The 12,224-nt window shown below is 39.8% G+C and overlaps 1 protein-coding gene across 1 annotated transcript in view; it reads right to left on the reverse strand.

Annotated features, from left to right (window-relative positions):
• LOC126322210 (cilia- and flagella-associated protein 251-like) overlaps nucleotides 1-10,168 on the reverse strand; it is a 66,597-nt gene extending 56,429 nt beyond the window's left edge. Inside the window, exon 1 of the mRNA XM_049994266.1 lies at nucleotides 10,042-10,168. Coding sequence (XP_049850223.1) covers nucleotides 10,042-10,168 — 127 coding nt within the window. The remainder of the gene's footprint in view (nucleotides 1-10,041) is intronic.
• Nucleotides 10,169-12,224: the final 2,056 nt, after the last annotated feature.

Consider the following 12,224-nt stretch of genomic DNA (forward strand, 5'->3'; position numbering starts at 1 on the left):
TTTAAATAGCAACGGTCCTGTGACACTCCCCTGCGGCACACCTGAAATCACTCTTACTTCGGAAGACTTCTCTCCATTGAGAATGACACGCTGCGTTCTGTTATCTAGGAACTCCTCAATCCAATCACATAATTGGTCTGATAGTCCATATGCTCTTACTTTGTTCATTAAACGACTGTGAGGAACTGTGTCAAACGCCTTGGGGAAGTCAAGAAACACGGCATCTACCTGTGAACCAGTGTCTGTGGCCCTCTGAGTCTCATGGACGAATAGCGCGAGCTGGGTTTCACACGACCGTCTTTTTCGAATCCCATGCTGATTCCTACAGAGTAGATTTCTAGTCTCCAGAAAAGACATTATACTCGAACATAATACGTGTTCCAAAATTCTACAACTGATCAACGTTAGAGATATAGGTCTATAGTTCCGCACATCTGTTAGATGCCCCTTCTTGAAAACAGGGATGACCTGTGCCCTTTTCCAATCCTTTGGAATGCTACCTTCTTCTAGAGACCTACGGTACACCACTGCAAGAAAGGGGCCAAGTTCCTTCGCGTACTCTGTGTAAAATCAAACTGCTATCCCAGCTGGTCCAGCGGCCTTTACTCTTTTGAGCGATTTTAATTGTTTCTGTGTCCCTCTGTCATCTATTTCGATATCTACCAATTTGTCATCTATGCGACATTCTAGAGAAGGAAGTACACTGCAGTCTTCCTCTGTGAAACAGATTTGGAAGAAGCCATTTAGTATTTCGGCCTTTAGTCTGTCATCATCTGTTTCAGTACAGTTTTGGTCACAGAGTGTCTGGACATTTTGTTTTGATCCACCTACCGCTTTGACGTAAGACCAAAATTTCTTAGAATTTTCTGCCAAGTCAGTACATAGAACTTTACTTTCGAATTCACTGAACGCCTCTCGCATAGCCCTCCTCACACCACATTTCGCTTTGTGTAATTTTTGTTTGTCTGCAAAGCTTTGGCTATGTTTATGTTTGCTGTGAAGTTCCCTTTGCTTCTGCAGCATTTTTCTAATTCAGTTGTTGTACCACGGTGACTCATTTCCATCTCTTGCCGTCTTGCTTGGCACATACTCATCTCATGCTGCCCTTTTGCATGCATAACTCTATCCCTGTCCCTGTGCCTCCTATATTATACCCTCTGTCATCCCATCCCCTCACTGACATTCTCACTCTGTCCACCACAACTCCTCATGCAGTTAGCCTGCTGGTTTAAGACAATTTATTTGATTGGCAGAGGGATTGACTGTGGCAAATGTTATTCCATACTTAGCCTTTTACTGTTTGTTTCCAGATTAACCCTTTCATGACCAATGGATCATCTTAGCCCAATAAATAAAGCTGTAGTGTTTACTATAAGCTCAAAAAACGCATATTATACATAATGGAGACTTAAGTCATCAAATAACGTAATCTGCTGCACTGTTCACTACCATATTCCAGTGTAGGGGTAACTTTCTCAATCCACAACTTTAGAATTCATTTAGTTTTGTAGCAAAGAACACACAGAGCCATGTTCAAACTGTATTTTCACTCCAAAAGGGAGTACGTGAAGATCGTCGAACAGAGAGCAGAAAAGATGAAACTGGAGTGTGCAATATCAGATGGAAAAAGGTGGGTGCAGAAAGGCATCTGCAAGATGTCTGTTTTGCAAGGAACTCATAGTACACCACATGGCCACTGTTTGACCAGATGCATAACATTATCTTATGTGGATGCAAATAAGTCTTTCTATGTGGCATTGCTGATTGTTTGGACTAAAGAATACCTTTCTATTCTTTCCCTTAGATTAACATAAAGAAAAATTTTCTAGTCAGCAGTAATGAAACAGGATAGGAATGATCAGTGGCGTTCACATACTAATTGAGGACAAGCAAGAGGATAATGCACATAAGGCCAACCAGTAATTTTTCTGACTTGGCTTGTGGTACTCATAAACTTCATTGTTGAACGTTCTCCATTGCATTCAAATGCTACACAATGGTGGAATGGACATGAGGGAACAAACGTGGGGAATTTTTTAGAACAAATTTCCATAAATTGACTTTAGAGTGTGCTTTTATTTTTCACAATAATGGCTTTATCTTTATAGCCATTCTTCAATGCATGTTGAAATGTTAATATGTCTGTCATGCTGTGTTGTTCTGTTATTGGAAAAAGGTATTTCTATCTTTATAGGCTAATTTGTGGTTTTCAACTGTGCACAATGACAGCCATTTTACATATCCTCCTCATGTACTCATATCCTGCAGTAGAACACATCATAAGACCAATAATACAATTTTTCTATGACTCACAGACATGAGCTTGAGAATGGGTATACAGCTGAAATCATGACTGTGTAAAACAAATGAACTATTAATAGTCAAATGATGGAAATTTCTTTAAAAAGAAAGGTAAGGAGATATTGGTGGGCAGTGGGACAGTGGTAGTAAAAGAGGAGGAAAGATATGTGAAAGAAAAGTGGGTGGAAAAGAGATAGGAGCCAGTGTAGACAAAAAGACTTGTGGACGCCATACATCAGTCTTGTTGTGTACTTGAAAACACAGGTGTGGGGGAGTGACAATTTTGGCCTGAGGTTTTACACTCTTGAATATAAGGGAAAAAAACCAAATTGGATACCCCAGAACTATTTTTGAGCTGTTAAGGAGTTGTGGAGACAGTGGGAGTAAAGGCAAATGCAAACAGTGTGATTGAGAGAGGTGACATTGGCAGTGGGATATACTGTAAATAGGTGGGGAAAAAATGAGACAGTGGGAGAAGAAAGAGAGAGTGGCAGAGAGCCATATACATACACAGGGACAGTGAGATGGAGATGCTGAGTATGAAGGTTTCACTGCAGAGAGAGACCAGGTAAATGATTTTAGATTCTTGTGTGTTAAATACAGTGGGAATATGTTCACATACAAAGATTTTGGGTGAGGAAGGCAAAATGTAGACTGGGGCAGCTGTTTCCCCACTCTAATGCAAGTATTTTGAAGAGGAATGTGTTCATCTTTCACGTGCCTTAACAGCAGCATTTTGCCGGTGGTTTGCCCTATGGTACTATTTGTTGCATGAGATACTGATGTACAGAGTAGAGCAAATTAATAGTTGTCTGTGGTGCAGTACATTGAATCAGAGAATGTGGTAGTCTAAAAAAGTGTATTGTCTAGCCACTGTTGACAGTACTACCTTTGGTTGCATGTTGCATGCAGTGTTATCCTGTATTGTGGAACATGTGGACACTGAAGTTCATAATCTTCTCATTGGATAGAGGACAGCGATGTAAGCATTACTAATCAATACTACATTGCCTCCTAATACTTCATTTTCTGTGCAAGAGAGAGTGCTCATCACTCTGATTTTTAGATGTTTTCCTTCAGCTGTATTTCTTCCCACAGAGACAAGGAATTACTGAAATTAGTGTTATATGTAAACTTTATTTACTTCATTTCAGGCATAAAAATACTTGAGTGTTTCCCTATGAAAGTATGGAAAGACAAAAGGGAAACAATGGAAAATCTGGGATGTAATGTAACAATATTATGAGAAGGAAAGTTGCTATTCGCCATATAGCAGAGATGCGGAGTCGTACATAGGCAGAACAAAAAGACACCCACATAAAAGGCCGTTAAGGCCTTCATCAACAATAGTCTCTCTGTTGTGCCTACCTGCAACTCAGCATCTCCGCTATGCGGTGTGCAACAGCTTTCCATTTCATAGTATGGAAAGACAGGAGACCTAATTACAGAACTGACAATGAAAGCTAAAATTGCTGCCTCCAATAAGTAATTTATTTATTTTACAAGCACATTTTCTGCATTCACACACATTTTCAGTCAGAATTAGATTTTGCTATGAACAAATTTAAATAACATTTAAAACTGTATTTGCAAATTTAATTGTATTTAATTATGATGATTTCATAGAAATAAAACAATAGTATATCCGTATGATGAGCGCTTGCTAAGTTGTTGCTCTAAATATCTCATTTGCTTTGCTGTGAAGTACTTCCAGCCCTTTCATTAAATCCCAGCATAAGTACAAAAAGAATGCAGTAATGGACATTTCATTATTAAGAAAAATGTTTAATTTATTGCCCTCTGTTATTTCACAAGACTAGTAATAGCTATTATGATAGATCTTGTATGAAATTTATTACAATTAAAATTATCTGGAACATAGCAAAACAAAAATGTAATCATGAACCCTAACTCCAGTTTCCCACTGTGGCTTGGAAAGGGCACAAACACTAGATAAATCATGGCAAGTGATAAAAAGTACTATCACCATGATGTCTTCATGGAGGAGGAGACAGAAATAATAGTAACATATGAGTTGGAAAAGTAATGATGGAAGACAGTTTTTCAGGAGCCCGAGACCACCACAGCTAGGTAACAGAATGATAGCTCAACCATGAGCTACATGATGAGGTAGAAAACAAATATTACTGCTAAACTTACAAGCTCACCTTCAGATGCTGCTCAGTAATGAATTATTGTAAAATGTATGTATGCTCCATTTCATTTAATTTTTAAAATTACTTTTACTACTTCAGTATAAAAACTACTAAATATTGTACTTACGTGTAAGATGATGAAATGCCTGGTGTGATATGGAGTATTGAGTCCCCGTTCTTTCCCCAACATGCCCACACATTTCAGTAAACAGTGCACTCTCATGTAAATCACCATTATTTGTGTAGTGGGTAGCATATTATAACCTTCTGACTGTTACACTGGCAATGACAATTAGTGGGCCTATCTTTCAGGAAATGTTTCATCTAAAGTTTTCACTGTTTCATATTGCCTTTAAAGTTAGATTGTCAATAAGATAAGATATATTTATCTTGAATAAATCTGTTCCTGGTTTCATCAAGGAACACCTAGTGAAATTCATGATTGATATTAACTTCACTGGCAGCAACTTTAGTCCAGGGGGAGTGGGGCCCCAATTTTCATAAAAATATTTTAAGTCACTTCATAAGCTCCGAGTGTCTTACCACAACATCAGTGGTAATATTTTGAGCTTGTAGTAATTCGCTTCTCTATTCAATTGATGCCAACAACTTTAGCTAAATGGACATCATGATTAAACACCTGAATAATTTCACATAATCCTAAATGCCCTACACCACAGAATGTGTTTTACCTGACAAATATAACAATTTGGTAGCCCTGCGCCTGCTATACAGACGTTTGAGTCACAGCTCCCATACAAGATAAGTAATTTTAGTAGTAATAAACGGTTTCTAACACTTTAAACTAATTTATTACGTTAATTATAGTGCTCTTCAAGTGTACCATTAAAAGTTTTTGTCTTACTTGCGTATTTTCATAGTAATCAAGCAACGTTCGTTTTGTTTACCTATTGGGGCCAGGCCAAACTTTTGAGCTTTCAGATTAAACTTCATACCGCAATTTTAAGTGCATTTACTGATAGTTTAGTGTGCCAAATACGTTTGCTGCTGCTTTATATCTGTAGAGTATCGTCGTCTCTAAAGTAATTTTCAGTAAGAAACTTCTGAACCATTGTTTACATTGTCGCGAGTAGGCCTAATTTTTTGTACACGTATTTTCATTGTTTTCCAGTAACTTAATTGTCTTTCTGTCACTAAAATCGATTTGTACCATGAGTGTAAAGTGCCTGACGTGCCATAGAATTGTTAGCTCTGGGGTCTGGTGTGATGGATGTAGTAACTCTTTTCATTGGGGAGATTGTAGTGGTTTGGGAATTGGGAAAATGAGCGAGACTCATCAGTGGTTCTGTAGGCTATGCAGTAGAGATAGAAAGATTGTGGAACAGGAGGGGAAAATTGCTGCCCTTCAGGCTGAGTTAAATGACGCTAGACGAGAACTGTGCAGGTTAAGGGGGGAGAAGGGTAAACAGGGGTGGGAAGTGGCAACAGGCGTAAGGAACCGGCCAAGAAATTCTTCTGACAGCTTTGTTATTAATGTACAATATAGGTTTGACCTGTTGCCTCAGTCGGAAACTGATGAGCCTCTCACAGAAGTAGATGTAGACAGGGCTCAACAAGCTTTCGGCAGCAAATTGAATAAGAAGGTAGGGAAGTGTGCAAAGAGAAAGAAAGTCTTGTTGCTAGGTAGTTCGCATGCTAGGGGTGTGGGCCAACTTCTGCAGGATGAATTAGGGTCAGAATACCAGGTCACAAATTTTATCAATCCTAGTGCTGGACTGGGGCAGGTTACAGAGGATTTAGGTTCACTATGGAGAGGCTTTACTAAGGAAGATACCGTGGTTATTGTGGTTGGGCCGGGCAACTGTATTGACAAAGATCCGGGGTACAGCATAGTGTGTGACCTGGCAAATATTGCATCGGCATCGAGTCATACCAGTGTTGGGTTTGTGTCAGTTCTGGAGCGCCACGACCGGCCTCATTTGAGCTCTTCTGTCAGGAGAGTTAATTTGGAGTTGGAACGGCTACTTGGCTCTTTTGCTGGATCACACATTGGTGTGGTTCCTGTTGATTCACTCTGTAGGTGGGACTATACTAGACATGGCCTTCACCTCAACAAGAAGGGGAAGGGTAAACTGTCTGGGCTGATAGCAGGAAATTTAAAGGGGGCAGGAACTACATCTCGTGGTGGTAACTCTCTTTTTAGTGTAAGATCAGTGTCCAGTGGGAAACTCAGCCAGGCCAGTACTAAAGATGTTAAAAAAGTTAAAGATACTCACAAAAGTAAAATGAAAAATGTTAGTATATTTCATCAAAATGTTGGGGGATTGAAGAATAAAATTGATGAGCTTCTGCTTTGTTTAGAAGATATAGAAACTGAGAATGTAATAGATGTACTATGCCTGTCTGAGCATCACATTGTCACTGATATGCAAAAGGTTAGCATCAATGGGTATAAATTAGCTGCACATGTAAATAGAGATAATATGATGAGAGGAGGAGTTGCCATATATGTCAAAAGCTTGCACAGTGCAAAACATTTAGAAACTAAAAATTTTTGTGTAGAGCAACATATGGAAGCATGTGCCACTGAACTAAAACTAAATGATGGCACTTTCATAATTGTAACAGTGTATAGGTCCCCCTCAGGGAATTTCCAGCTATTTCTAGAAAACTTGGATGCTTTGTTGTGCTATCTGTCAGACAGGGGGAAGCAAATTGTCATTTGTGGGGATTTCAATGTTGATTCCCTGAAAGAGTGTGATAGGAAGAATGACCTTGTAGTATTACTAAGTTCTTTCAATTTGAGCTCCGGCATTGATTTTCCTACTCGGATAACAAAGAACAGCAGGACATTGATAGATGACTTTTTTATAGACCAAGATAAGTTTAAGGACATAAATGTTTATCCTGTTGAGGATGGTCTTTCAGATCATGGTGCACAGCTAGTTACAGTACATGCCATAGCTCCATGCAGTATATCAAATAAGAATTTCAAAGCAGTGCGTTCAATTAACAATATAAATACTGCAAACTTTAGGGAAAGACTAAAGGAGCTAGACTGGGATGAAGTGTATGTGGAACCCGATGCAAACTTGAGATATAACATATTTCACGATACATTTTTAAGGGTATTTGAAAATTGTTTTCCCAAGAAAACAGTGAAACATAATTCCAAGAAAACATATAAAAACCTTGGCTAACTAAAGGAATAAGAATATCTTGCAACCATAGAAGAGAACTGTATCTAACAGCAAGAGGGAGTACTGACCCCCAAATTGTTCAATATTATAAAAACTTGTTTTAATATTTTATGTCAGTGATTGGTTATGAGCCATTACAATTTTATTTCTCTTTTCTGTTTCTGATGTACTGCAGCAAACTTGAGGTGAAACTCGAAAAACAAATTCAGGTTTTTATGATATCATAAGTTCATTACATTAATGGAAGGTGAGATCTAACATGTAACACAGTAATGTTTCTGGATATGCTTTGTAACATTTATTCGACATGGGAAATTACAGAAAATTGACAAGAAATTGAACCACATTATTCTAATGCACATCACTTTTTTGTCTTGTATAGTGAATCTTTCTTCTCTTGAATGATATCCCATGAATATTCTGCTAACATAGAAGGTACCCACTTCCCTCCTAACGCCTTTCTATGGTAGAAATGTCTTCATCAAATTTTCACCATGTTCATCCAATATGTCACTACAGCTCTCTATGTAGTAGTCCAGATGAGAGTCCATCAAACATACCTTGAAAGACATACTGCACCACAAATGTTGTTACTCTTTCATCATCTCATTCACCAGGGCTTTGTAGTTATTAGCTCTTTTCCTTCCGAGGAAGGTTTCTGACAGCGTCTTGGTACAGGACCAGGCTGTCTTTTCTTCGTCAGTTTAACACGCTTCAAAACTGGCATCTTTCTGCAGCTCCTTTATTTGTGGTTCCACAAATACACCTTGCTATACTTTTGCAGCTGGAAGATGGGGGAATCTAGTAGCTAGATATGCCAACCCACTGCCTGTTGGATCCATGGCCTTTACAAATAGTTTCATTAGGCCAAGTTTGATGTGAAGTGGTGGATGTAGTATACCTTAAGGAGCTACCAGACTTTAATGTTGCACATTCTTTTTGCCCACTTTCCATCTCCACCTAGGCCATTTCCTTTTCACATAGTGACAATTTCTTTCTCGACTATTCTACTCACAAAGGAAACGGACATATATCAGGTAGCCTTGTTGCATTCTCTGTACCGTAGCAATTACTTTGAACTCTGCAAATACTTTCCATTTGTATTCATGGTATAGTAATGAATTTAATACCCTTCCTATGAATTTGTAATTCTCTTGGGTGAATCTGGCATAAGCTACTGGAGCAGAGGTATCTTATTTCCGTTGTACAGCAAAACACCCTTGAGACTTGTTTTCGATGCAGCGATCGGCATTCACCAATAGAGATAATGAGCTATTGCAGGTGGTCTCAATGACTTACACATGGGGGGGGGGGGGAATATAACACAATGACATCGAATTCTTCTCACACGCTGTTGAACAGGCAACTGTCATATTCCATTATTACTGGATGCGGCAACATACTTGTTTCTCTGTAACGTCCATGTGTTTGAATCATGGATATATACATCGTTACATATTACATAAAAAGTATCCCACACAATGATATTTTGATTGCATATTTGAATTTCCTGTGGTAAACTGTGTTAGAAGCACACCCTTAAATATCAGAAATAGAACCTTCTTGAACAGTGTAATTTATTTGGATAGATAAATACATCTAATCACATATTACCTTGTTTCATGTGTATGTTCTGCTGCTGCATGGCAGGTAATTTTTTCTCTATCAAATTAAATTGCAAAGGAGAAATAGTTGATTAAACACAAAATGGGACTGTATGTAACTGGGGTGAATGACATAAAACTGAAGCACTGCACTGAAGTGAAAAGTGGAGGTACTAACGAGCCGTGTTTCGGGTGGGAGTGAAAGTGAAGTGCTGCTTGAAAGCTCCCAGAGATGAGGTGGGGAGAGAGTAGGGTGGATGGACGTAGTCACATGATGGGGGGCTGTGTGAATGGGGTGGGGGGGGGGGGGGGAGGAGAGGAGGAGGGTGTTGTGGACAGGTGGTTGGTGGTACCAGAAAAGGAGGGTGTTGTGGACAGGTGGGTGGTGGTACCAGAAAAGGAGAAAAGTGAGGACTGGGTGTGATTGTGGAATAAGGGATGAGCAGTGATGGAATAGGAAGATATGGATGGATAAGAAAAGTGACTAACGGAGGTGGAGGCCAGAGGGGCGCAGGAACATAAAATATGATGCAGGGAGGGTTCCCACCTATCACATTTCAGAAAAGATGGTGTTTGTGGGCATGATCTATATGGCTCAGGCTGTGAAGCAGTCATTGAAATGAAGGATGTTGAGTTGAGCAGCTTGCCCAGCAGCTGGGTATAAACTTGTTTCTTGCCCTGTTTGTAGGTGGCCATTTAAGTGGACAGGCAGCTTTTTAGTTGCCGTACCCACATAGAAAGCAGCACAATGGTTGCATCTTAGCTTATATATCCTAGGTAGCCTTGCTTTGATGGGATAGGTGGTGATTGTGCCCGAACTGGAGTATGAGTAGGCGGCGGCGGCGGCGGCGGCGGCGGGGGTGGTGGTGGTGGTGGTGGTGGTGGTGGTGGTGGTGGTGGTGGTGGTGGCTAAAGGACTCTTCTCGTTCAGGTTCACTGAAGACATCTTTGTGATCTGGATCGAGAGTGAAGTTACCCTATCCACATTCCACAGATCTGCAACTGCTTCTCCACCTTTGCTTCACATGGACCTTCTAAAGCCAACAAGCCACCTTCATAGATATCGTCATCCACTTCAAAGATGGCTACATCACTGCTTCTGTCTATATCATATCTACTAACCACAAGTTATGCCTCTATTTTGACAACTGCCACCCATTCCATACCTAGAGGTTCCTCCCATACAGCCTGTCCACCCACAGTTGTCAAATCTATAGTGATGAGTATTCCTTCTTGACACATACTGCAACAACTGAATTACATTCTCTGCCAAGGTTTTGACTGGACTTCGTCATATCTCCCACCTATTGTGGATGATCCATGCACAAGGGGAGAAATGTGCTCAATTAGCCATAATGTTAGAAATTCATTGCAACACAGAAGGCAAATTAAAATGTTGTGCAAGTGAAGCAGCTTCTTAGTGCAAGCAACATAAAAATAGTTCTGATATGCTCTAAGGTTGTCACCAATATAAGGATCATTCTTTAAGGTGTTAGGTGAGCACTGCAAGTTGCACTGGTAGTGTCCTAGATTCCAATGTTGTTGTTGTGCTCAGAGGAAAACTAGTCTGTAACAGCAGTAAAAAATGACGACTGTCACCCTCATGGAGGCGATGGCAGTGCCATCCAGGAGGCACAGACCTCGAAAAATAATACAGGAATCGGGCCACATGATCATTGAAGGAGGATGGTGAGGTGGAATGACACAGAGATGAAGGCTACCCAATGCAACACAAGACACTGGTAATAAGTTTCCAGGGACAAAGAAGTAATGAAAATAGCAAAAGAAGAGAGATGTTCCTCAGTAGCCAAGGGGAATAGGTCTTCATTGCAACACAGATTGTGTGTAACAACATGCAGCTACTGAAACAAATTTCTACGAAAGGCGAGGTAGAACATGTGCTGATCCACTGAAAGATATTTACTAAATGAGTCTTATTCTTGAATCTCCATTTCAGCACTCCGTCTGTACCAACTGAGAACCACTGCTGTAGGCACCTAAAGTGTAGGTTGCACTGGTGATGCCAATATTGAGGGCTGCATCCTAATTAATATAGCCATGGCACTCCGAAGTAGATAGTTGATGCAGATTTAGTGACTTGGGTTGGCTGGTAAGTAAAGAAAGGAGGGTTGCATTCTATTTATTTGATGTGGCACTTTGACTGCATGAACTGCAAAAATGTGGTAAGTGATAACCATTTCTGCTATTACTTTGTGTGGGGTATCCCTGAGAGAAATTCATAATTTGAAATTGGGGGTGAAGTTCCTGCAAGTCAATAAGTGCTCTTATTGTCAACTTCTTGATGAATATAATGTTGGCAATGCCTGCAATGAGTGAGGCTGCATATACAGTCATACACACTGTTCCTAACTGTTCCACTTGCCACAGTGAATTACTCCTGTAACATAAAGTTGTATGTTTCAATAAGCACGTTACTACAGGATTGTAAAATTTGGTCCTTAATTATGTGAAATATTGACTAAAAATTTATTTGCCACTGGCAGTCTTCAGGTAGCACCCTCCAAATGGAATAAAGTTTTGGCTTTCTTGGAATCGGTTAGTAATGTTCATTGTTGTACATAATTGAGTGGATCAATGGTCAGTTATTCACTGATCAGTAGGCACGTTAAAAGACTGAAATAATTCTGTTCTTTATCACGTCATATTGTAACATTCTTAGTTAATCACCTGTTTCTTTTACCTTTGCAGATAAAGTAGTTTTTATATTAACACGCAATTTCTTTTCTCGCAATCAGGCCCTGTCGAGGAGCAAGTTCCATCTCCTATTGCTCAGGTGAGTGAAACTAGAGGGTAGCACCTGTGATACTGGCAGAGCATGGGTGAGTTTCACCAGTAGCGAAACAAGTTTCGTTTTGTGGCATGTAATGAACACCACACAGTTTCCTGGCCTCTTCCTAGAGTGCTCACTAATTTCATCAGCCAAGGGTTTTCATCCCTTGTGTGTGCTGCCCTTCACAACCTCATTTTAATTAATCAACTCC

Source organism: Schistocerca gregaria, unplaced genomic scaffold (genome assembly GCF_023897955.1).
Source record: "Schistocerca gregaria isolate iqSchGreg1 unplaced genomic scaffold, iqSchGreg1.2 ptg000797l, whole genome shotgun sequence".
Lineage (NCBI taxonomy): Eukaryota > Metazoa > Arthropoda > Insecta > Orthoptera > Acrididae > Schistocerca > Schistocerca gregaria.